The 27178-nt window shown below is 38.1% G+C and overlaps 1 protein-coding gene across 3 annotated transcripts; it reads right to left on the minus strand.

Annotated features, from left to right (window-relative positions):
• Positions 1-26941, minus strand: ANLN (anillin actin binding protein). 3 transcript variants are annotated; one of them, XM_032105040.1, is made up of 25 exons: positions 26808-26941; positions 22500-22653; positions 21843-22127; positions 21079-21425; positions 20151-20373; positions 19049-19242; positions 18805-18912; positions 18202-18322; positions 17211-17327; positions 16442-16668; positions 15755-15906; positions 15297-15444; positions 14522-14657; positions 14015-14197; positions 13315-13441; positions 12426-12474; positions 12290-12346; positions 10493-10531; positions 10105-10126; positions 9255-9367; positions 7564-7617; positions 4625-4711; positions 2995-3102; positions 1458-1630; positions 1-1105 (listed from the first exon to the last, which is right to left on the minus strand). In XM_032105040.1, exons 1-25 carry the CDS (start codon positions 26823-26825, stop codon positions 982-984), a joined length of 3366 nt encoding a protein of 1121 aa, XP_031960931.1. In that variant the 5' UTR covers positions 26826-26941; the 3' UTR covers positions 1-981. The 3 variants fall into 3 exon arrangements, with proteins under 3 accessions (XP_031960931.1, XP_031960947.1, XP_031960938.1); XM_032105056.1 differs by lacking the exon at positions 26808-26941 and adding an exon at positions 26225-26405; XM_032105047.1 differs by lacking the exon at positions 7564-7617.
• Positions 26942-27178: the final 237 nt, after the last annotated feature.

A 27178-nucleotide genomic window follows, 5' to 3' on the forward strand; every position in this document is an offset into this window, starting at 1 on the left:
TTTTCATGATGGGTCTCTGAAGTACTGTTTTTATATGCATTTGTGGACACGTCTATCAAGGGGAGGAAGACCCATTCTTTCAGCCAGAGGAGTATTAGTTGGTACATACCAGCTTTGTAAAGTCTTCTTATTAAACAAAACAAAAAAAAGGCACTTTTACAACCTATTAACCTATTCCTGGTTCTCAAATGGAGAATTCCAGCTTGTAAAAACCACAAGTCCCAGGAAATACTGATGTATACAACCCTAAACCTAAATTTTTCTGTTTGATTATTTTTTAGATAACAGTCCTAAAAAAGTATTCAAGACCTTCCATTTCTATCAAAGTGCAATATACTGCATACGTAATTCCCCACCTGCAAATCACATAGTGTACATGCCATGCACCTATCCATACTAGCTTGTATGAGAAATTGCAGAAGTAGCATGAATATGTTGTGCATTTTGTTCTGACCACAAAGATGCTGTATAAGCAGAAATATCTATACTGAATGTTGTAGAATAAAATTGACTAGTTACTTTTATGCCTGATCATTAAAAAAGAACCCCAACAAATGCTACAACATTAAATCTTATGCTTCAGCAGCATCCTTGTTAGAGTATTTTGAGCTATTGTTTCTTTTAGGGAGCTGAGTTATCTAAAAAGCTTGTCTTTCACTAGCTAGTGCCTCCCTTACTGCCCTGAAGTGTGATTTCCTGCAATAATTTAGTTGTTTAAAGGAGAGACTGTAGCTAGCTAGAAGACTTCCAAAAAAGGAGTTACATAAATATTTAGCACATTTAGAAACAAATAATTGCTTCCTACCATACTCAAAACTAGAAAGTAAAAAGGTTTTAAAATTTTTTTAAGTGAAATAAAAATACTGCATAACATAGTCCTGTATAATGTTAAATACTCTCTCCAATTTAAAGCATAAGTGACCCAGAGGACTTCCCACATTTTCATTTCAATGCTTTCCTTGCGTAGTTCCCTTCCAGAGTTTAAAGCTTTCCAGTAGGTTTGTAGCAGGCATCAGGCTGCCACATGCGAAGGTCGACAAGGACTTGGTTGAGCTTTTGCATCCAAAGGTTACGCTCTTCTTTAGTATCAGCAGACAGCCAGTTCCTAGAAGGCAAGGAACCCCATGGATTATTCTCCATCTCCAATTAGTTATTGTGATAAATCTCAAGCTCTGATCAACCATAGAAGCCCAAACAGCAGGGTTAAAAATTAAGTCAAACATTCCACAATCCTGCTACCAAGCCACGTGGCATTTCCACTTCTAGAAAGCAGTTTGGACTAAAAGTGAACAAAACAGTTCAAGTGCCACCCCAAAATCTTAGCATTTAAATGATCTCTGCGTCATTATGACAAAGCTGTAAAGCTCTTACGTTACTAAAGCTATCACAGGAGGTAAAATACCCTTTCCCCACATGTCCCATAGCCTCCCACAACCTCCATGATTTTATGCACTCACTTTGTAACACAGAGTGTGTCTCTACATTGGCTGACAAGAGTCTCTCGGTCATCTTCTCTCTGAGGTCTGACAGTTATTAGTTCAAAAGTGTTGGGCCGAGCACAGAATTCCCTGTTGGCAGGTTCAATCTGATGATTAGTGCAGTTAGCCAAGTTTATCCGGCCCAAAGGATGCTGAAAGTGAGATCAGTTCATCAGTCAAGAACACTGCAATCAAGAGTCATTCTGAACAACATATGCTTGGACAACTTTGACAATATTAAGTGAACGCACCTTCCCTCGGTCAGTTATTCCATGCAAAAGGATAACATATGTGCAGCTGTAAGAAATTTATTTAAAAAACCTGCCACAATTTAAAGTAATCATGGCCTAATACAGATATTTATGAGCTACATCTATCTCTGCATGATGGAACAGATATAGCAGGGGTGAGGGGATGCATTTATTAAGTTTAATATTTCTGTAGATCACAAAAATACAGCTGGACCCTTTCTCAGAACAATAGTGAAACAAGTTTAGAAGATTTGCAAGAACAGAATCTGGAAAACAAACCAAAGCTTCTTCCTTGCAGACAAAAGCAGAATAGGAACCTTCTTCTTGCTTAACTTAACTTTTTTTTACTATCTTCTCTTACAGTAGGCAGAGATTTTTCCCTCTTTCTTGGCAGGGAGAGAAAGTACATTGATATATTTTGGCAATGTCAACTATCAGCATATGGTCTTCCTCTGTTAGCAGGGAAGAAACTAAACTCAGGCATCTGGATTGGCATAGAAGACCCAAAAGGATCAGAGTTTGCCATGGAGTTTGGGAAAGAAAGTTCTGCCAATAAACAAGAAAGTGTTTAATGGTAAATAACTTCAGTGAGTCTGAAAAACCCTCTTGAAAGCAGTCTTTAAAAGAACCTGGGAACATTTTAGTACACTGCCAGAACACACTAAGGAGACAAGAAGGTTCACCTCAGTGACAGATGAGCCTCTGATTTGTCCCATTAGCCCAACAAGAACTTAGGTTTCTGTGAGAACCACTTAAGCAGCACCAGTTCCAGCTACAATGTGGAGCAGCGAGAAGAAAATTACTTCAAATAAGATAGTCCATAATTACAGCTATGCTTCTGCAATATACAAGGATTGCCCACTCTAACTCTTTACCATATTAAGTGTTAGTCATCATTTTGTCTCAAACTTAAGGCAACTAGATAAGTCTGCTTATTAAGCTGGACAAGTCCAATCAATTTCAATTAAATAATTAGTGATTTGATGAGCACAATAGAAAACCCTAAGACTAAAGGGGAAATTAAATATGGATCTTCCATCACTTTTCCCCCTTTCCCACTAGACAGGGCAGTCAGTTTCTAAGTGTGCCCCGATTTAGGTCAGATTTATGAAGACGGGTCCTCTCCATTCCCCAAGGAAGCTTTATGAGCTTGAATCCCATGCTTTACCAGTTTTAAGCCTACACATTACAGTCCTTAAAAATGAACAGCTATTTGTGTAGGGTACGACAGAACTTTAGACTTAAGCTTTATAAAACAGCATTACCTTTCGTTTTTCATCATCTGGGTATGTCCAATAGGAGATACAATTTCCAGACAGCACACACCAGCGCCTATGCCATGCTCCAAACCCACTGACATCTTCAAACATAGTCTTAAAAAAAAAAAAAAAAAAAATTAAATGGGGTAATATTGGACCTTGAGCTTGGTCTGTACTTGACTATTTTTCTACCAGAACGGTTCTGTAAGCGCAATCCTTCATAGGGCTAAAGGAAAGAGCAGGAAAAAAAATTGTACTGGGAGAGGCTTCCAAGGACAGTATATTTATTTTCCAGATGGCATAGAAAATGAGCTCACACTATCATTCTCAGGTTTGCAGCCTTTTGCTAAAAGGCACCTATCACTGTTATTTAAAATGACCAGATTTTCATGTTGATGGTGGCAAGCATTCCCATTATTTTAAGATAAAGAAGGATTATTTATAGTATATACAGTATGAATGGTTCACAAAACATGTTCAAATAACAATTTATTATTATTAGATATTTGAGTAATTTTTGACTTACAAATCAGGATTAAAAAACCTGCAGCTATCCAAGAGGCCACACTCTGGAGAGTCCAGTCAGTTCAAAGGAAATTAGAAATTGATTTTCAAATGTTTGTGTTGGCAGTTCTTTTATTGGATGCTGGATTTCGTCAATTTCAAGCCCCATTTCCTTAGTACTGGAATGGACAGTTTAGTATCTGACTTCTATTCCTGATACCTCTTGAACTTGTACAGAACTTTTTTTCCAATTAATGTGTGTATTGTGATTCTCACTCTTCACAATTCAGATTATAATTTTCAATGGTGCAGAGAGTTTCCAAACCCTTACTCTGAACAAATTCAGTATGCAAGTACACCATTCTTCAGGTTTTACATATTGCGTAGTAGAAGCAAATACGGACTTTCTCAAACTAGTACAGAGAAACATGGGACAGCAAATACCATAAGCACGTGAAATGTTTGCATCTAATGAAATCTGTTCAACTTCAATTATGTAAAGGGAAAGGAGACATAAAACAGTGTTTGAAAAGAGTCTAAAGAAATCGTGATTTCTGGAAACACCAAAATAACAGCAAACGTTAACGCTTCATTTTTGTAGCACATTTACTGCCATCTTGTGGCCATTTCAACACTTCCAGCTCTTAGGCCCAAGTATAAGCTGCATTTTCTAGGCCCAGTTTTAGAGAGAACTGCACAAGATGTTTCTCAAAAAAAAAATTACTGTTGCTTCTTCTTCATTTCGAAAGGCTGTGAACACAGTGGAAAAAACCCAATCTTTTCTTTTTATTAGACACACAAAGAGTTCTGTAACGTTTTCTGCCATAGAAATTAAAATCTCATCCAACACCACAGATTTTAACAAGAGAAGGTTAACTGAAGTTCAAAATAACAAATAAATAGGTGCTTAAAAGAGAGATACACAAATTCTTAAAGGTAACTTTAACGTAGATATGTTTAGAGTATAGACTAAGACATTTGTGGTCTGGTTCAGAGATTTAAAAAAAAAAAAAAAAAAAATCAAGCCAGTTTTAAGCTTCAAACACAGGTCTGACATTAAAAAATTACCACATTTAATAGGACCTGTAATTTCCAAGGCAGGAGTTTGAAGTGAATACAGTGAATACCTTACCAAGAACCCTTTCTCCTCCACCGAAGAGTCCACTTGGCATTTCAACTTCAAATATATATGACCTTCCAAAGGAGACAAAAAGGGAACCTGCAAAAAGTAAAACAATAATTTAATTTTGACACCTCTCAACTCAGTCTTACCAGTTCAAGCAAGCCACCTGCACCAAGATGTTAGCACTGTCTTGATCTTAGGATCTTCAGCTGGAAAGAAGCAGTCAGACTCAAGCGAGACAGTAATAATCGCTTTTTGCTTCAAGTTCATTTAGAAGCTTTCCAAGAATTATTTATTAGTTTGCTCAGGACATATGCATAAACATGCACTCTAGCTATAAAAACAGGCACTCCAAGCATGGTTAGAAACAACAGAAGGCACCAGTCCACACCCTTCAAGCTTCTGCCTCAGTTTGATACCAAGTTGTTTGGAAAATATCAACGTGAGCTTAAACAGGAATGGTACTTGGATACCATAAGCATTTTTGGCAGATACTGATGTAGGAGTGCCTACTCAGATAAATCTTTGCATAAAAGAAAACCTAGAAAGCAGAAAAGTAATGAAAACAGTTCTTAACTGGCACTCAAGGTGTTAAAGACATGTGTTAAGTAATTTCTAACAGAAAAGGTTCCAAGTCCTATCTTCTGCCACTGGAAAAAGAAAATAGTAGATACCTACTGTACCAGAGGTCAGTTAAACAGTTATTTGATAGTCAAGAGTTTTGAGGAAGAGCATACAACAAGGTCTAAGCCTTTGAGCTTCCCCCAGTCCCTCCACACTTAATGCCTCATTACGTTGACTACCCCCATGAAATCACATCCCTTCTTTTTTTCCCACCTCAAAGAAACTGAGGAAAACTGCTAATTCAACAAGCAAATGATGACCTGCAGGGCATTCTACATACAATATTTTTTTGATAATTTGAATAAGCAACACTGTTAAGAATCTTGAAAGGAAATTGACAAAAAGTCAGAAACATTGGTCTTCTGTATTACTAGAAAAACCAGGAAGGTCAATGATGCTACTCAAATACAAATAAAGAACTGTTTGCCAGGGAATAGGCAAAGGCATGGTACACAGTAACAAAATAGCTTTCAGAACCACGGAATCAGTGCCAATCAAATGGAACTAAATTTTGCTAGTAGTTACAAGGAACAGGAGTAACCCTCAGTAATTAAAAGTGCTCCTTTCTGTGGGCCTCAGTGAATCCTGCAGAACGCCAAAATAGGTGTTGTGGTTAGAAATTGATCACCTTTGAATTTCCGACTTCCTGCAGCTTCCTCCCAGACATAAATACACATGCACAGGTAGGTGATCAAATCATTTTTACATGTTAGATGTACTCAACTAACTCAGCATGCATGGCTTGCTCCTGTACTCAACAGGAATTGTACAGCACTGAAAAATTCTAAGCATCGGGTAGGAGTCTCCATGACCACTTGAGAAGTAAAAAATAGTAAAACACTTCCACATAACAAAAATAAAGAATCCAGGACTGATGCAGCTTATCAGCAAAGACAGCTATTACCCTACATGCTACACACCAGGGAACAATACCATATGATCCTAGCAAAGCACAGTAAAACCCATTTGTGAATGAGGGCCTCAAGGACATCTGGCCATTCCCCACTTCAAGTTTATGGGTTTTGCATCCCCTTAAAGCTTTAAGTCAGAAGAGGAAGAATCCAGTTTATGAATTATCAAGTTTACCAGTGAAGAACTGTGTGACAGGCAAAGCAAAGAGGTTGTTTAACAAACACAACACAGTTTTGCAGAGCCTACACCATTACTAATTACTAAAGCTATGTACTATGAGCAGGTGCTATGTGTACCCTCAAAACACCCTCCTGTATACATAATGACAAAACATTGAGTTCTAGTTAACAATACATCTCTTTCAAAGGCTTGAAGGTGATGGAAAGAAAGCAATTTGACAAATATCCAGCTAGATGAAGAAAAAACTAAAGCCCATGACTAGGCTATCTTGCATTCTGGTGTGGTCATTCAGGTGCTTACCATAGAAAGACAGCTAAACTGTCGTCCAATATTATTTGTAAAGGTACTCAAGATAACTCAAGAATTTGAAAAACTGGTTTCTTAGGAGACTTTTGATTAAAAATAGGAGATGATAGGTACTAAAATTATCACTTGCCTAATTTTGAGAGACAACATGAAAATTCATCTAAAACACTTTCTTCTGCAGGACACAAACTATCAATTAGATGTAACTATTTTAGAGTTTAAGGACAAATTATTTCTGTTAAGGATGTAAATCCACATGGTTTCTAAAGCCAAAAACATATACACCAAAATATTTTAAGTGAACATCTGTGAACAAATAAGGACCTCACATTTTGACATTTTTAGTATTTTCAAAACTTTTTGCTTAAAAAACCAAATGTCTTGATACATCTTGTCAGAACAAGGTTTCACTAGAATAAGAAGCAAGATTATTTAGGTCCTGAGAGATTTTAATTTTCTTCAGCAGCAACAAGTTGAGTTAAACCAACATTTAGGCTGCCAGACATTTTTCTCTGGTTCTCTATCAGCACAGCAGCCGATTCTATGTTCTGTGCAGTTCATCAAGAAGCTGGCTCAAATTTCCTGGCTAGAGATCTTTAAGAGACACAACAATTTGTTTTGAAGCAATAAACACCCTCCTCTAATGATCTAGGAAAACAAGAGACACATGTTAGTTAAGGAAAAACCCTAGGCAATGTAAATAACTGAGTTCTAGCAGCATGCTTGTTATTGTGAAAGACAAGGGGTAGAATTCTGCAAGTCTGAAAGGCTCCTAACTTCTTGTGTTTAGTTAGTAAATCATTGTAGGCATTTTCTTAGAAGAATAAAAAAAAAAAAAAACCTGCAAAAAGGCCAGACAGACACGAGCAACATGCACTAGGAAGCAGGTTCCTATTTTAAGTTATAAACTAAAGGATCATAGCAACCTTGTCCTGGAACATATAGCCCAACAGTTCTTTTTCCTCCCCTTCAAAATTTATCTAGGGAAAAAAGAAACATGCTCAATGCAATTAGTGTAAAGTTATGGTCTACAAGAAAAGGACACAGTTACACATGAGTATATTTTGGTCCTTTTTACCCTGAATTTTAACAGTACATATAAAAGAGAGGAATGAAACTAAAAAAAAACCACTGTGGCATGAGTTTGCTCCATATTAGAAATGCTTGAAGCAAGTTAAAAAGCAGCTGTTTGGTACAGCCATAGGCCAAGTCAAAACTGAAATTTTACTGAGGTAGTAATTTAACAAAAAAACCCAAAAAGTTACAAATAAGAATTCCCCTTTTTGCCTGATAACTGTAAGACTGCACCCGCAAAAAATTAACCAAGTAATAGTTTCCCTGGAATTCTTTTTGAACATTGTGCTTTTGCTACATTACACTAGTCCAGTCCAGTGTCCTATCATACAGTGTAAGCTAATGAAGTCCAAACCTAAAACGCTGAATATAATGCAAAAGCCGATTCCATTAACTCCAAGAACAAGGGGTTTCCAATAAGGAAGCTAAACATAGATTTCTAGGTATCATTCTGGTTAAGAGGAACATTTTTGCTAAAGAACCAAAGCTGCTACTTCTGAAACTCACATCGTCATAACAACAGTGCAATTTAACTATTAAGTTCTGCCAGCTGTTTCAGTAAAGGAATCTGCTTCTATCTACAAAAAGTAAAACTTCTAAAAAGCAAGTTGGGATTATTGGGATATTTTGTTTTAAGGCTTATACACAAACAACTAGTTCTTGTTTTCTCATCTCTCATCAGAAGCTGTAATTGCAATAACACTATCATCACAATAAGACTTGATTAGCCAAAAAAAAGAAAGTTACACTTACGCTGCTGTTTGGGTAGCTAAAGCTGTGATTTAGTACCATAAACTGTAGTAACATTTGAATTAATTTAAGTTAGTTTAGGATAGCTGCTGGCACAAACACCTACTAAAATAGATTTTAGGTAATAGATATTACAAGGTACAAGATTACAGTGAATGTAAGAATGGATTTTTTAAACTTCTCATAGCAAAAGCCAATAAACATTCTGTTTATACAAGGAACAAATTGTATAAAACTCAATATTAAAAAAACTCTAAGAAAAATTGAGATAATTTGTTTCTACAAATTTAATTGGGAAATGAAAGGAAAACCTCATATTCCTAAATATATTCAGATGGCAATTTTTAGGTCAGTTAAGTGCAGAAAACTTCAAATACTTCATTATCATTAAAGCACACTTTAGTGATAACTGCAAGACTAGGAGCAACAATATGAAGACCACATACAGAGATGCCAACTGCATACATCAATTTTTTGTCAGTGAAAGCAAATCAATAATCAAATTCCTTCATTATCTTTGCATAACCATACCTTATTACTGAGCTAAGAAATGAAAGAGCATCAGGCATAATAACGTACATCTCTGTTGTATCTCAAAAATATATAATATCATATGAATTAAATGTAAAAGTAACAACTATGCAAAAAGTTTAAGTGCCTATATAAATATCTATAAACCTATACGTGTTTCATTTCTAGGATGGTACTTTCACCTGAAAAGTAAACCCAGACTCATTTATTTTTCTAGTAGTATGCAGTTACATTTGTATTAGTAACCAATAATTTCTATTACCTTGTCCAGTGCAAATTTGGTATTTCCTACAGAAGACAGTGATAACTTGTGGGATCCAACAAGGATGAAATTAGTACTGCGTATGGCATTTGGGCCACCTGGACTTGCCATGGCTGTGGAGAAAAGTTGAAGTGAGGTTGTAACAAAACACACAATCAGGATGCTGCAAGGCTTTAAAAAAGCACTTTATTTGCACTACTGTATGCATGCCCTACTCAGTACTCCGGGAGAGGCACTCTTTGCACTGCAGCCCAGCAGCACATTCAGAGACAATCTTGATACACACCATTCCTCCTCAGCAGATCTTTTCTTTCAGAAACAAGCTTTGAAAATATCCACAAAGGAGAAAACAAAGCATTTTACCTCTCAGGGGGATGGAGAGCACGCTGAGGCACCCTACAAAGCACACATGCCCTGCAGTAGGAATGTGACTTTTCAATCTCGTAATGTCTTTTCAAGTGACACACTGCAATCTTCCAGAAATTGTACGCCTTTTCTTTGCACTTACATCAACAGAAACACACACTATAGTTCAGGTTCAGGAATCTTACTAGTTGCAGCAGCATGGTAGACATTCCAGATTTAGTTCATGAGCTCCTAATTGCTGCAATTTCTGCTAAAGCTAGCTCAAGTACGCATACTTTAGTCAGAGATGTGTATAACATTTTTATATACTTAGAAAAACACTCAAAGATGCTGTCCTTCCCCATCAACAGTCAAATATAGAAACAAATTTAGTGTTTATTACTCACAAATTGTTGTATGTTACAAGTATTATTTATTGAGATACTAGTTTTGACAGCAAGTGTAGATTATTCATCCTGACGTAAGATGTTTAGACTTTACTTACCTGGAGTAAGAAGGTTGCTTTTCTAGAAAGAGAGAGAAATAAAAGCTTAGTGAAAAAGTACTTCTGACAGTTTCTACAGAAGACAAAGCTAAGGTAGAAAGAAACTAGATTTGAAGTACTTTTAAAAATCCAATCAAATAGAAAAAAAAAAATCGAAAAGAAAGTCCAAATAAATGTACAGTAACTGCATACTTTTGGCATTACATGTGTAACAGAGCTGTTTCTTGAGCTGATGACAGAAAATTTTGGCAGAAAACTGGACAATTAATGGAGTCTTACATAAGGGATAGAAAGAACCTATTATGGGCACAGCCTTAATCCGTGTGAGAATACAGCCTTTGGAAGGGATCATAGTCAGATCTTGTTACAATATTACATTCATACTTACTGAGGTAATAGATGTTAATAATCTCTTTGGAGTAATAACCTACAAAAGAATACAAGAGGATAAATGCATTTGCTACTCAACTTGTCCACCACCTTAGCATGAAAACTAGACAGTGAAACTACTGAAGGTTTATCTAAAATTTTGAATGGGTACTTGTTGGGGTCCCTTCCCCCCTGCAGCGGGGATTACTGCAACAAGTATATTTCAAACCAGGAGTCCCGTGGAAACAAAGTATATATGGACAGATTCGTGGCAGATGTTTCAGAGATGTTTATTTCTCCAGCTGCATGGCCGGGGCAGTGCTCAGGAACTCCTCCAGTCACAGGACCCGAGGGTCCTTGGCGTTATCAGGGAACACAAACCAACCAATGGGGAATGAGGCTGACCAGGGGCAGGGAAACCCTGTGCCTCCCCTCGGGGCCCCTCTCCCAGGGCTCCGTGGCAGGGGGGAAGGGACCCCAACAGGTACTCATGGTGTTGAGTAAATCTTGGGTTTTGACCGGATGTAATATAGCTCAGTGGAAGAAATGCTGCATATCAAAGAGATAATTACTGCAGAAAAGTTAAAGCATGCATTACCTTGGGATGAGCAGCATATTTTAAAAAACCCAATCTTAGTAGGCCTTTTTACCTATGTAATGGGATTTCAAAGTTACATTTACTTACTAAAGGTAAGAGTTAACAATAAAAGTATGGGTATGTTCAATATACTGCTATTATACGTTGTTATTTTCAAATTAAAATCTCAAAGTTTAAGTGAGACTATATTAAACATGAATTAGAATTATGTGCTCATCTCTTCTTGATGCTGAAAGACAAGTCTAAGCAGCTTGTCGAAAAGCAGATACAGGATGCCATTGGCAAACCTATAGCCTCATATCAGCAACTTACCTACAGTAGCACAAAACCATTCCATTTCAAGTAAAAGTTCCTTTAAACTACAGCACAGGAGGGAAGTAAGCCCTGGATTTGAAACTTTTATTAGAGAATAGGTGGAAGCTTTCACTATGGGAGGCTTTCATTGTGCCAAATCAAAGAATAAAGAAATTTCCTATTTCTGCTTGCAGACATGGGATTTAAGTACTCATTCCAACTGTTTTGAAAGACACTCAAGTTTCTTGTTTTTACTAAGTGACAGATATCTTGTCAAGGAGGAAATCAGACCTGAAGCCATTAATTCACTGTGTGCTCTAGCTATTAGAATGAAAAGAAGAAAAATACACACACCCTCTCCCCAAAAAAGCCCAAAACAAACAAACCACCACAAAAAACCCAAACCACCTCCAGAAAGGCTTGTTTAGGGAAACATATCCTTAATAAAGCACAAACACTTGACATGTACAGCCTTGTTAAAACAATGTTTGCTTTAAAAAGCAAGTGTCTAGGGCTTTTACTTAGTACTGGGGAGAAAGAGGAGTTTTCAGTCAATCAATAAAACCTTTAAGAAAAATCAAACTCCAGGGTAGGGCATAGTTTAAACTGGCGTAGTTTAAATGAAGCGGAGAAAACGGGCAGTAAATCACTATTGGAGGCCCCACACCTAGTAAAATAAAGGTCTGCAAAGCATAGCATGTTGGAGAACTAGTAAGACTTCTCCTTCCTCTCCAATATATTTCAGATTCAACCAAGCGCTGCAAGTCTAATCTACTAATTCCTATAGGTCTCCATAATCCATCTGTCATTGCAGATGTTCCAAGAAGGGAGCAAAAGGAAGCAACAGATTGTCTAAGACTATTAGTCAGTTTTCCTAGTGCACCTTCTGTTGAAACAGCACACTGATTTTCAGGTTTCATTTACCTTAGATTTATTTGTCTTTTTCCTTTTATCCGTGCTTGTAACTTCTTTTCTCTGCACCTGTAAGGCAAAAAGGTATTAAGAAAGTACAGCACATCATTCTCCCTTACACCTCCTCTTGACAGGAATTGATACATACCCAACTGTAAACTTCTATATTTATTTCAAAGTCATTTGACACATCATGCCTAAAAGGGAAGAAATAAAAACAAGTTAAACAAACTGAAGCAAAAAGGCTTTTGTTTTGGTTTGTGGCAGGGTTTTGGGGTTTTGTTTACTTGTTTGTTTTGGTTGGTTTCGTTGGGTTTTAAGTTACTCTTTACTTCTTCCCTCCTTTTACTCCTTATAACTGTCCAAGGAGCAAGAAGGTTTTAGTGTATTACTATTTAAAAATACTTTCCAGAACTCAGAGAAGAAAAGGGGATGGGAGGACAAGGGGCAGATAAAGTGCATCTACCATTTCTCAGATTGCACCCTTCAGCACACTTCTGGCACATGCTTCTAGAGACAGATTGGGTTTTTTGAGTAAATTTCTTTAAGTGAAAATTCCAGTTCAACTGAACTTTAAAAAGGGAGTTTGTTTATTTATTTTGAAGCCTTACTAACAAACAGCCATTTGAACTTAAAATACCTATTTAGCTGACATATGAGCATTGAAGTTATAATTGTAAGAGCACTATTTTTCCAGATACCAAAACCAAATAGCTATATAAAATGTTAGTTGCTGCAAAAGAGAAAAACGCATCTCAGGCACAGCAATCCATCTGTCATTGCAGGTGTTCCAGAAAAGAACAAAAGGTAGAAAAAACAAGAGCTAAAATAGCTGATGGATGGTAGAATAAGTCTAGGTTGCTCTTCTGAGAGAAGTGCCTTCCAGCTATTTTTTGAAGAAGGAAATAGCTATACCACAAAATCTCTCCAAACTTTTTTGCAGAATATGACATTCTTATGACTAAGACTTTAAACATTTTTATGCATGCTCCACCAGCAGAGTTCAAACTGGTTCAAAAGAGTTTCTTTATACTTACATAGTAAACGTTGTAGTAAAAGTAAGAGCATCTCCATTCAGAGAGCTGGCAGTACTTGCTAATGGAGTTGCAACCATGTTTTCTGCTCCAGATCTCAGTATTATTACATAATAGTAATTTCCCGCTTCTGTAAGTACACATCAGATTATTTGGTTAGCCAGAGGACTCACCAAGTACTGCATTGCTATTAAGCACATGTTTCACCCCACTTAAAACATTTAGTTACAGTCAAGACTTGCTTATAAAATTACTCTTAAAACATTTTAATTTTCTTTATGCTACTAGCATAGCTAGCAAAATTGTCTCCATGGAATTCACAGCAACTGCTTTACTGCCTGGGGCATCTCAAGCCAGACCTACACAAACCAGTGCGTGAAAAGGGAGAGGAAGGACTTGCAGTCAGATCCAGCAGACAATCTTAGTTCTTTATACTCCTTAGGTCTGCCAGCTTAACCACACATCAGCTTTCACTGAAACACTGAAAAATTAGTCAGAAGCAGATGAACTGAATGTCATAGCTAAATTTTCATTACCCCTAGATTCCTGAGAACATCAACACAGAAGACAAAAAAAAAAAAAAAAAAAAAAAAAAAAAACACCAAAAAAACCCCACACAAAACCCAAGGAGAATGAACCAGAAATATATGTTGGGAGAATGAGGAAGGAGAAGAGAAATAAAGCTCTTGTTTGATAGTTTTACCTGGCTTTTGAACTGTACCACATACAAAGTCTGCTTTTAGAGGTAGACGCATTTCTGAAATGGAAACAGATCCCCTGGAGGGAGCAAATTCAGCAGATGTAGAAGCAGCTTTATTTCTTTTGTTATGTGGTCCCTCACTCTTCAGTTTATTCAATTCTTCCAATAAAGCAGTTCTCTTCTCAGCTGCATGAAGAAATTAATTATAGTTCAACAGAAAAAAAGTACTGAACAATTTTTTTTCTGCCGTAAGTATGTAAAATGCAACTTAAATGTTAATCATTTTACAGCACAGTAGGAATATTACAGTCAAGAAAGATACTAAAAATGTCCTCTTGCCTATAAAAAGAGCTGAGACAAAACAGATGCTATCCTGTTCTTTTTTCCAGGTGAAGAACTATTAAAAAATGGCCACAATGTAACACAATAAATGCATGGGGAAGAAATTATGAACCCTGTTGAAATGTTCATTACAAAGAATTGAACTTAGAATTGAGTACAAAAACCTACTTGCGAAGAGAAGAAGTCTCTCTGCTTCTGCTTCTTCTTGTGACCCTTTTCCATGTTCCTCATCAAAACAGCAGTTCAGAGCTTGACTGGCTTGATAAATCACTGTCTGTTGCATGTTGATCTCGTTGTTCAGCTCCTAGAGTAAACCAGTAGTAAAAACACTTAACAAGAAGAGATTTAGTGTTGCATTCAAACAAGGAAATGCCTCCAGATGAGCATTTTTGGGGTCAATGCTTCAGAAGAAAATCAGATCCTTTAGATATCAAACTACAAAAACCTTGCAGTTTACTGTTACTTCAGCAAAAGAACATTGCAGCATAAATTTTCTGATCTCAGAGGTATGGTGAAGAGAGAAAGACTAATATTTTATGTTCCATATCCAGTCTAGTCTTCCCTTCACCAGGGGAAGCAGCAGCTAACCAGAAATTCAGCAATATAGACGAACAAAGCACTAGTAAAGATCAGAGTATTACCTACTGAAAGATGTAGTTACAAATTCTACCTAATTCAAAGGCAGTAAGTGATAAGACACAGATTCTGTCTCCTTCTCAAAATAATGGCTTGTTCTCTCCAGACTTAATCTATAACACTAATCTTTTAAGAGAAGCATTACCTGTTCAAATTATGCATTATCATTCCCTACCACTAGATATTTATGTGAAACAACCTAATTTTGCAGTTCTAAGCAGTATGTTAATGTCCTGGACATTCACAGGGGCAATTAAATTTGGAAACAGTAGATAAGAAAAAGGATTTTAAGAGGCATATTATATACCTGCATTTTCTTTTTGATATTGACTTGATCAGATGGGCCATTTCTTCTCATTTCTAGTTTGGCAGCAACATCTTCTTTGCGAACAATGATTTGCTTTATTGAAGGACGAGCAGTTTCCTTAAATCTTTGGGATCTGTACGCATCGACACTTTTAAAAAAGGAAACCCCACAAAATGTTTCACAGGAGTGCCAAGCTTTTTTTTAATATATTCATGGATATGTATTACATATTGATGCTTTCCAACTTGCCAAAACGGCTTTAAAGAAAGCATTCTATGAGCTGATTTTAAGCAACATAAAAGACTACACAGTTCTTGATAAAAACTGAGATCTTGCAAAACAAGCTTAATTTGTAGTCTGAGTTTTGTAATTTGAGCAGTATGCATCATTAGTAGAGTTAAAAAAGCCAGTGTCATAACTTGTACACAGAACCAGGGGTGGGGGGTTATGTTTATTACCTATAAGGAAGGTTGCGATCTTCTGACATAGAGCCAATACTGTCTCCAGATTCCGCCCTGGGAACTCGAGCCCTTTGGAACTTCTCAGACTTCAGACTTACATCACTGATACTGCTACCTTCCCCAGTTGACTTAGAAGGAGAGCCAAAGGCCTGAGGAAAAGAAAACATTGTGTTACAGATATCTGTTCACATAATTATTATCTGTTTTCTCTCTCCTTTACTTGTTCTGCATATAAACAGTAAATTTGCTTAATACTAGTTAACAGATGATATTTTACGAATATGTATATAGAGCAAGTTCATTTATTTGTCTTAAGGACACCAACAGATTATTGAACTCGATGAGATGCCACCTTTAGTTTCCACATCAGTAGTTACATAAGTACTTCTCTTCAGATTTTTCATCTGCGGTCAACTCCATTGAATGCACAGATAGCACTGCAAATCCAGTACTAGTAACAGATTTGATTTAGCAGAAGACCACTTGTTAAGCAGAGAATCCAATATGCTACACTGTTTTCAGAGAAAAATAATTTTGCCTCATTATGCTTTCATTAGCAAAAATATAATTTGTAACTTTTTTTAGCCCAGATATCCTAATACTACAAAATATCACTGCTCACAAGCAAATTGTACCTCTCTGTGTGATAAACAAGCCCTTCCCCACCCTCCTAATAATTCTCACCTCTGAACCAACAGATTCCACTAGAGGGGTTAACAGAGACATTGATGAAATATTCAGTGACTCTTCCTGCTCATCCTCATCACTTTCACCTTCCAGGCTCATGCTCATTTCTTTCTTCAGCTTTTCTATGTCTGGACCATCCTCTTGAAGAATTTCAAAAATCTCATTTATCACTTTTGAGCTATTCATCTCATCATCCACATGCATTTTGCCTTCATATACTTCATCTGAAGGGTGACATTTTTAAACATATTAGTAGCATCAAGACTCCCATTAAACAAACAGAAAAGCAAACTCGTTTTGCTTTTCAAGCAAGCTTGATTAAAAAGCACTTCTTATAGTCGGGCATATAGAACCCCAAAGTACACTTCTGTGGCTATTTTAATATACTATTTTTACATATACTGCATAATCAATGTAGAAAGGGAATGAAAAGATGCACCTTTTAGGCAAATTTCAACCTTTTTATTTCAAATGCATCTGAAGCTTAACTGCAAGTCCAACAGCAGAGCAGTCATTTCTGTCCTTTCCCAATGAACTTTTAATATCAACTTTTTAATATTCCTTGAAGACTTGAACGTCAAGAGAGAAGGGTTATGTATGATAAAAGAACTTTCCTGATTTGTTTTATATAAACCTCATTACAAAACACATGGGGATCAGCATAGGGATGGTGAATTCATTATTCATACTTGAAGGATATTAACACTGTCCTAGACAAGTGGCAACAGAGACCTAAGTCATTAATACTCATCTACTCAATACAAACCTTTTGGTTTCTCATCAAGTTGTTCAAGTTTTGAGACAGACATCGCTTTTACAGGGCTCTTTGACTCAGCAATCTTCAGAGGACTGGGTTTATCAGCCTCTTCACATTTAGAAGTATCTAAGGGGTTTATAAAGAAAAGAAGTATTATGTCTAGCCTTTAAATTTTATTTTAGTTACTGAATTTTAGAAGTTTTACTAACAAAAAGACCAATAGATTAAATATTCCAGTTAGCCACACATAAAAAAAACCCATTAGAATACCCTCCACAACCTGTACATCTAGACTTCTATCTTATAATCAGAATCTTTATATATCTTTATATCTGAAACTTATACCACAAGAAATGATGCTGAGACCATAGTGGAGTGCAGCCACTCAAAAGCAAAAAGGGAGAATTTTAAAAAGACAAACAAAAAAATCCACTACACAGAAACCACTGCATGCAAACCCAATTATTCTAGAAGGACATTTGATAGACCTTACAAGTAAACAGGCTACCAAGAGTGTTAACTAAGTTCACACCTGTTTCACAGAGTTGAAGATTCTTCCACTCAGTAAACACCAGAAAGGATGTCAGGAGCACCTCAAAATTCTTTTCATGTGTCCTACCATAATAATTAATATCATAAAGGGATACTGACAAGGGAAATGTTCCCTCCACTAGATTCTTGTGGAAATTTGGATACTCAGGTACAGAATAGACTAAATCTGTAACTGATAATTGTCATTCACTTCCCTACACTTAACCTCCAATAAAGTTTGAAACACAGGTATACCCATTAAAAACCAAAGAGAATCTTGCCTTGCCATCCTTCCAAGTGGTACAGGAGTGCAGAGTACTACTATCATATGAGAAGACTTAGATAAGACAATCAGTAACCAAAGGAGGGTCCAGTTCCACACGTCAGTGTTACTGGCCTTTTTCTCTGCTCATGAATATCTAGTGCAGTGCTCCAGTACAGCACTAGTTACAGGCAAACTGTGACTCACCCGAAGACTCCACACTGGGAGACTTTGCTGGCCTGTCACCTGCTGGTGTGTCTTCTGATGATGCAAGAGCAGAGGCATCTGAGCTAGAAGGATGTTTTGGACTAGTCTGAGATTGGCTTTCCTGGCAAGAATAAAAACAGAATGCATTCAGGCGGTAATGTTCAAAGTGACTAAAAAAAAAAACTACCAGAAAAAACCCACATTTTAACACCTGCTAGGAAAAAGAGGTTGCCTATCCAGTATCCTATTTATTTATCTAAGATATTTAGCTGAAGTAGTAAATATTAAATGCTTGCATGAGGAGCTCTTTTGCTTTTGCAGTTATAGAACATAAAACCCCCCACACTTAACATTGTCAAGAAGTAAATAAATCAATTGGCTCAACGCAGTATCACTTGTCTTAGTTAAGTCTACAAGAGGTAAAAAAATCTAGTAATTCTTTAATAATCATACAAATCACTTGACAAGTCATCTTGTGCACCCCAGGCATTCCCAAAGCATAGGTTTTTATCTCTTATATACATTTCCACATCTAACCCTGTGTTCAGAACATGTTAAAGCAATCCAGACTATCTTATCTTGATTGATGAGGTAACACATTACCATTTTAGCTTCTGGAAGCTTCCTCTTTGAACTGTCACTTTTCTCTGCACTCCACAGATTGCCCCTATCAAATCGGCCACGAAGGCATGCAAGTTCTCGTTCACGTTCCTAAAGAAATGAAGGGAAATGGGAGAAAAGCTGACAGCTTTAAGATGTGACAAAATTTCAGATTCTTCAGGTAGGTGCAGAACAGTAATAACCTTCCCCAAGCTTATAAGTTAGCTATGAATGTAACAACTCATACCTGTTTAAGTTGAAGGGCTAAACTGGCAGTAGAGGAATTTTCATTTTGTTTGAGAAGCCTCTCCTGGATTGTCCTTGTATTTGGGGTAACAATGGGTGTTCTGCACCCCGGAGTATTCGTAGCAGGGCTGCGTGCACTACGCTCTTGACAGCACTCCCCAAAGCGTTCCAGGAAGGGCTTAATTCCTGATCCCCCTACAAGAACAATTGTTTTGCCTTGAAAGAAACTCTCAAAAATAAAGAAGTCACTGCAACTTTGTATCCTGACGAAGGTTCCCAGAGAAGCAATTAAGCTGTCTCCTTTATAGCTCTTACTCCATTATACTTAATACAAACTGAACCTGAAGTGCAAATCATAACACTGATATTAATAAAACAGTAAATCAGAGCAAGAAGATGTCTGTCTCTTACTACAGTCCACATGTAACACACCAGTTATTTAAACTGGTTTGCCTTTTCCAAATTTCCTCCACAACCAGCCCCACTTGTATCTCTCATGAAAATAAGCAATCTTGTGTATGAGGCAGATATATTGTTTGGCATCCACCCTACTTGATTAAGCTTGTCTTTTATTGTCAGCATATCTAAAGATGAACACTTGCTTTTCTGGCCACCACTTCAAAGAGTTCAAGCTGTTAATCCAGATTTCTGACATAATAAGCAGTTGAATTTAAAACTGGGGATGTTCACTTGTTTTGACATCAGTGCTACCACTGAAAATAAAGACACCACAAAGTTAGAGCACCTATGTGGCACCAAGCTTTGATTTCTTCTAAATATGCTGGCTCTTAACATTATATTGAATGGATACATACAGTATCCAACCATCTGAAATAAACTTTGAAAAATTTCAGTTTACATGTTAGGCTGCTTTTGCTCTTAAGAGTTACTAAAACCATGTCCAAGAAAATGTCCCCTGCAAAGTACAGAAGCTGTACAACTTACAACAATTATCACAGAACTCATCAGCATTTTATTCAAGTTACAGCTGGAAATAGGTATTATCTGGTATGGTACCTTAAATTCTTAAATATGTAGTTTTCAACACAGAACACATAGGCCTAATTTGAATGAATATTTACAGAAGCTGAAAAACAGCCTACCTGGTGTTGTGGGTTTACCCTTAGGTTCAAGTTGCACATGTGTTCCTTTGACTGGCACTGCTTTGGACTGAACTGGTTGAGGCAAAGCTGACTTTGCTGTTTGCTGTTTATCTTCAGTTTTCCGAGGACTGCAGAGATTCTCTGTTGGCAGTTGTTGTACTTCAGATTCTTTAGAACAGGGAGCAGTGACTCTTGAGGATTGTGGTAAAAATTTGTTTGGATCCTCAACAAGGGAAAAAGGAAAAAAAAAAAAAAAACCATGAGACTTACATTCTTATTCTCTCAAGAGGAAAAAGGATGAAAGCACTCTGCATATCATACTATCACATAATACATATATTCCTTCAACAAAAGAAAAAGCCAGGTGTTAAGCTTTTAATAGATTTTTTTTATCCAGTATTTCAAATTGTTTCAGCATTTGATTCCAGGTGCTCTTGCCAGCTATTTCAGGTATATTCCCACATTTCTCTAAACATGAATGCACATGGCAGATACTGTCATTGCAGAAATGGCATAAATTGAACAATAGGTGTCTGGTACTAGTAATTTCATCATTCTGATTAAGTCTTTGTACAGCAATAATATTTACGATTTCAGACAATCAACTACATGAAGTTACAGAGTGAAAGCCAGTATCTCTGTAACAAGTCCCCCTTCTGATGGTCAAGAGCAGCAATCAAGTACATTGACATTGACAAAACACATAAGTACTCTCATCTTTAAGTCTCAATAAAAGGAATGCTAAGCTGTTTCATATCTGCTATTAAAAAAGGGCATGTGGGATTGCAATAAAGCAGAAGTTGTAAATAGACTAAGATGACTCACACCAAATCTTTAGATCCAGATTAAACAGTTATGTGCTAACATTTGTCCGCCCCAATACAATACTCAAATCAATTTTTAATCAGCAACTAAATCAGACACTCACCGCTCTCTTTGAGTTTGCTGGTTTATTAATAGAAGCCTCAACAAGCCTTTGAGAACAGGATGCAGCTTCCTGCTTTACACTGCTACTATTGATTCTAGCAGATGCTCCACTTGTAGTGGACAATTTGGATAAACAAGTAGTGCCAGGCTGTTCTTGTGCATTGTTTTGCTTTGCAGATGGATGACTTAGGTCATCTTCCCAGGAACCAATAGTAGCAGCAAGGTTAGCTAAACGGCCTCTTCTCCCAATAGGGGTTTCACTTGTCAGGGCATTAGATCTCTGCTTAGGTGGAGAAACAGACAGATCTTTTGACTGGAGAGGAGACAGAGGCACACATTCAGAGGGATCTGAAAAAAAGGAAAGCACATTTATTTCGCTAACAAAATACATTGAGATATATTTGCGTCTTTTGCATTGTACTATATATTGAGTTTATCAACAATTAGATGTTCCTGCCATCAGCAGAATCAAACTACTATCCCTGGAGGCATTGAGACTAATCAAATTAAACATTTTTAATCAAACAGTTTACTAGTTTTATGTCACTGTTGTGAGGAGCAAGGCATCAGACTAGTAGAGGAAAAAAAAGTTTAAAATTAAGCTGTAGACAACAGCTTCAATATTTCAGGCCTGCCTTAGTGTTGTCTTAGAACTCTTTATGAAAACATTAACCTTCACACACACAAAATTATCTTATTCTAGCCAACATAATCATCAATACAAACACAGAGAGACACCAATGGTGCTTAACAAGTGAAACATACCCTCACTATCCCAGCAGCGCCGCTGCTCTGCCAACTTCTGCATACGTGTTTTGACTGAAGGGGCTGCAGGAGTTTCTGACTTGGTGTTTGGTTTTACTTTCTCAAGAGGCTGGACCAATGAAGCTCTGTTAGAAGTCGTTTCATGTGATTCTGAAGTCATCTGAGGGGAATCATGGCTTGTGGAACTTGAAGGAACTGGTTGTATGTTCTCCGAACTAGAGGCCTGAGTCTCTGTATCGTTTGAGCAGAGCCTCTTTGATGGTGATGGCTTTGTATCTGGTTTTACTGGATGGGTCAGAGTATTCAAGCAAATTAGTATTCAAACAATCTAAAATATTTTCCCGACAATACAAAATTGTAGTGCAAATAAAGTTGTGGTTTATGAATACCCTAATATGCTTCCCAAAAAAATGCCCTTCCCAAATCTACCAAGCACAAGGCACTCTCTTTGGCACTACACAATTATTTCTAAATAGCTTACTAATGACTTGACACACCTGCTCTCAGGTCCAGCTAAACACGAGCTAGTCCTAGTGGCCAGGTAACTGCATCCATCACTGTTTAGTTTAAGATAAATGCTCAGTGGTTTCACTTTCCCTTTGGAAAGAAAATGGGACGTCTATCAAGACAATCTTTATTAAACATGTTGCAAAATACCTTCATCACCAGGAAGAGGTGCCTGGTTACCAGTGTCTGCCAAAGGCTCTCTGGCTCTCTTGGTCTGCATTGTGGGTCTCGCCCCCATCTTGGGCCGCTCCGCCATTTTCCTCTGCAGGTTCTCTCGCCTGGCACGGGTTCTTTCGAGGAGTTTCTGAGTGATCAATAAGTCATGTGTTACCACAGACTGCAGTGTGTTAACTAGTAATGGCTCAGAGTAAAAGATGGTGGAATTCTGTTTAGCATATATAGCTGGTAGGTTCCAAATTTCAGTCATTAAATCAACTATTGTCTCCAACTAGCTTGGCTCTGAAAAAAAAATCAGGCTAGAGAGACACAAGCAATGGCAAAATTAAAGAGGAGGGGCTCCTATAGACCCCAAAGTCATCAGAAATGTTTGAAAGTAATTTTTTTTTTATCCTGAATCACCATATGACAGTCTTGATCTGTCAAGTCTTGCTAGTAGGGTTTTCTGACACATTGCTAAAGCATCTGGTCAAGTCACCTGACTGGCACTAGCCCTGTAACAAAATAAACAGCATTGAAGCGATTGTCAAGAGGTCATAAAAAAGTTCAACAAATAAATGCATGGCAGTCAATATTTAAAAAAAAAAAATTGTTATTATACCCCCTAAATCAAAAGGTGAATTTCTTTGCCTCAAGCCTAAATTTTAAGAATAGACTGATGATATAGCTAGCTATATTATGATAAACAGCCTGTTTATTAAGCTATCTCTATGCAGAAAAACATATAAAGAGATACTAATAAAGCTATATAAAAACATTCTTTTTCATTTGCTGCCCATTGGAAATTTGAGTACTCTGATTATATTCAATACAAAATAGCTGTTTTAGTAAATGTTCCACACTAGTACAAAATGATTCCTTACAGTATTCAAGTTTAAAATAGGCTGTGGTTTGTTTGTTTGTTTTAAATATAGCACTTGTAAGTCATTATCACTCAGTTTGATCACACCTAAAGGATACTTAATTACTCTTTTGATCGAGGTTTTAAGGTCCTTTGAGACAAGAAATTGTGAGATTGAACTAATGGCCTTTAAAGGGAAGCATATAAACTGCACTTGTTTGGTGGCACATAAATTATTGTGAGAACTGTGCCAGCTATTATCTGTCCTGTTGCACAGCAATTAAATACACATTTCACATTTTTAGCTGTCTAAGGCTGAAGTGTTAAACAATGTTCCATTGTAGGGCAACACAGGACAAACAGAATGTCAATCTCAACAGTTTTTTTGTGAAAGCAAATCTCAGCTTTGCTAACTTTCACAGAAGAGAAGGAATTTGGAAAAAAAAAATCCCAAACCACACTGCATAAAATGCTATGAGTGCCTTCAATGCAGGTTCCATGTTAGTTGTGTTCCCAAGTCAGCTTTCCTTATTTCCAAAATGCAGAACTACAAAACACACATAATACCCACATTAAAAAAAAAAATCCCAAAGGCGAGTTAAATTAACAGTTCTTGCAAAAAGTTGACCATCTCTTACAACAGTATTCCTACAGTTCTATTCAAATAGAGTCACATTCCTTTCTGTTTTGTTAGTTGAGCAAAATAGAGTTTCAGTTGTTACAAATGAGATGTCACTTCCCAAGAATGCACGCCTCTGTTGTTCAGCTCCGGCTCCTATTGGCTTCTTGCATCTCAAATTTTCCATGCAACTGCCATTATTCCAACGGTGCTGTTAACACACGATGAGTAAGCCACACTCCACAACTAGAGGATTACTTTCCAAGTTCATCAACAGGGTAATCTCTCCAAGTACATTCTCCAACTGTTCTAATGACAAAGTTTCAGAGTATCATAGAAGTCTAAAATCCTACAATATCCTGAGTTGGAAGGGACCCACTAGAAGTCCAGCTCCTGACCCTGCACAGAACAGCCGCAAGAACCACATGAAGTGCGTGAGAGCATTACCTACTTTATTACATCAAGGAATCTGAAGACTACTAAGTCAAAATCAGAGGATCACTGTGTTACAAAAGCACTTTCTAAAAATCAGAAAAAAACTTCAAATGTTAATGGACCACCTCAGTTTTACAAAAGTATGTTTTAAAGTACATATTAGAGAAGACACTCAGGCCCATATATGATTACAAGAATTTGTTCTAATTACCCTGCTTTACTAGCAGGATAGAGCAAAGGGAGCAATTGAAGGAACAGTTAACTTCAAACCTCACATTTGCAAATTTTCTCCAAACAACTGCATCGCTTATTTCTCTTTGCTCATCCCCCATGCTAGGAAACCATACTTGCCTCTAAGAATATTAAAAACTACTTCAAAGTACTAAATAACCTAGACTACTTCTAACAAAGCCTTCTGTGCAAGAAAGGTGAGTTACAAAATCAGCTATAAAGTCACAATCAGCATGTTCCTTGCGATCCTGAAAAAGCACCCACTGCACCATCTCCCCTGTGCGATCTGAATTAATAATTTGGTTGAAATTCAGAAGGTTATTAGCTTTTCCTTGCAAGATTAACCAAAAGAAACATTATTTCAGAACTGATTTGAAAGCATCCCACTGAATCTTACAGAAAGATTTATTTGAGCTTAAATTCACTGAGACACAAACAAAATTTGCTATGCCAAAGGGATCAGCATACACTGAATTAACAGTATGCTTCATCCAATTAAGGCTCAAATTACACTGTTTTACATAATCAACACTTACAATGCCTCACCAGGTCCCTGCAAGTAATAGAGTGTGGTAATTTGTAGACAAAGATTATCTGAAAACACTTAAACTAAGGGAAGATTATATTAAAAGAAAAAAAAATAGCAACACAAACCGCAGAACATAAATAGGTGGTAAAAGGCTTTCTTTTCACAGAACTTTGGGGAAAGTGACTAAACTTCAATACTAGGACACTAATATTGGTCAGAACTTTACACAACAGTGGAATGTCCTCCACAGCAGAAGTATTCTTGATAAACTGACTTTTTATGCACACTGCAATACTGGCTAGCACTTGAATGAAGTTTACTCTGGGGAGCGGCCTCACAGTTGGTCATTTTCAAAGCATTTCAAAGTTAGCTTATGCACAAGAAGGGCGTGTAGAGGTTGGAATACCTCCCAGTATGCAAAACCATTTTAAACTTGATTCAGTAGTCTGAACTTGAAGTTTATTTAAGACATGCTGGATCATGTCACTCACTACCAACTAAGGAAGAAGGTTTTAGATGTTTACACTTAGCAAAACTTTACATGGGGGTAGGGTAGAACTGCCTTGGCATAACACATTTAGTAAATCTATTCGGATGAACACCTTATGTTCATCTTTTTAAAATCAGATCTGTGCAGTCACCTTTTTTGGGCATTCAAATTATTTGAAGCATGTCAGTTTGATAAACAGATTGTTTAAAAGGGGAGGAGAGAGTATTTAATCACTGTAGCTGATTTGAATTTTTTTTTTTACGTAGTTCAGGTTTTATTTACGCAGGCTGTGGATTGAAGGCCCTTGTTACTATGACATTTCTCAAAGCCGTCACAAGACGGCTTTAAAACTTTATACCTCTGACATGAAATCAGAAGTATAAAGCACAGCATCTTTAAGAAACCTTCAACCTTCAGACAGATTCAAGGTGGTCAATTCCTCATTTTGCTACAATTTTGCCTCTGTATAACTTAAGCACACACACAGCCAATGCACTCTAACAACTGATGGGTTTTAAAAAAAAAAAAAAAAAAAAAGAGAAACTGTGCCTACCAACGAATATGACCAGTCGCAGGTGGCAATAGTGCCAAATAGGACGCATTTTTTATCAGATGGTCTCCGCTTTGGGCAGACTTATGATCCGACCTTTAGGTATGGCAGGCACAGAGTGCGTCAACAGCGCTCCCATCTGCTCCCGGGGTCCCTCCCGTGCCCGCTGAAAATCTTATCTGCCAGACGCGCATGAAAGGCAGACGCCCGCCTTGGGAAGGGCCTCTCCTCCGCAAGCCCTTGCGCGAATCACCCATGCTCTGTCCTCTCCCGGCAGGATCTGACAGCGCCCGGGCGGCTCCGGGAGAGGAGGCACCGGCAGGAGCAAGGCGGGGCGGGGCAGCGAGGGTCTCCCCGCTGCCGGGAAAGAGGGTCGCTGCAAGCCCGCAAATCCCCCCGCGAGCGAGGACGAGGGTGGCTGACAGGGCTCAGCCAGGAGCAACTATGCCGCCCGGAGAGCGCGGTGCAAGGAGCAGCTCCCTTCCCTTCGGACCCCAACCGGCTCCCTTCCCTGCGGTCCCCGACACTGACAACTCGCCGCCTCCCCAGCTGACGACCCAGGAGCCGGGCCGGGCCATGCCCTCACCTCGGTGAAGGGGTCCATCGTGGTGCCGGCGGTGCCGCCGTTGCCGCCGCTCGCGCAGGGTCCGCTCGCCAGGGCCGCCCGCGAAGAGCCGAACCCCCGCCCCAACCGCTACCGGGATTTGAATTTCAGCGCCCGCCGCGCGCGGGCACGACGGGAAGAGGGGGCGGTGCGCGCACGCGGGCGCTGATTGACAGGAGCGCCGCCCAATCCGGCCGCACGCACGCGCCCGCCCGCCCGCGCGGGGGGACCTGAGGGGCTGGCGGCGGCCGGAAGGGCGGGCGATGCCGCTTCCCTGGGTATGGGATCGCGGCTGGCTCCGCGAGCTGCATCTCCGCGTTTTGCGTCTGACCCTGTGTGCGGCCCTGCCGCCC

Source organism: Corvus moneduloides, chromosome 1 (assembly GCF_009650955.1).
Source record: "Corvus moneduloides isolate bCorMon1 chromosome 1, bCorMon1.pri, whole genome shotgun sequence".
NCBI lineage: Eukaryota > Metazoa > Chordata > Aves > Passeriformes > Corvidae > Corvus > Corvus moneduloides.

Excerpts from the sequence above, each read along its gene's own strand:
- ANLN (XM_032105040.1), bottom strand. Across the intron at positions 4,712-7,563 it reads GCTATATGTTCCAGGACAAG|GTTCCCTTTTTGTCTCCTTT; the intron begins GTTGCTATGATC and ends TACTTTTTGCAG. Across the intron at positions 1,631-2,994 it reads CAGATGATGAAAAACGAAAG|CATCCTTTGGGCCGGATAAA; the intron begins GTAATGCTGTTT and ends TCTCACTTTCAG.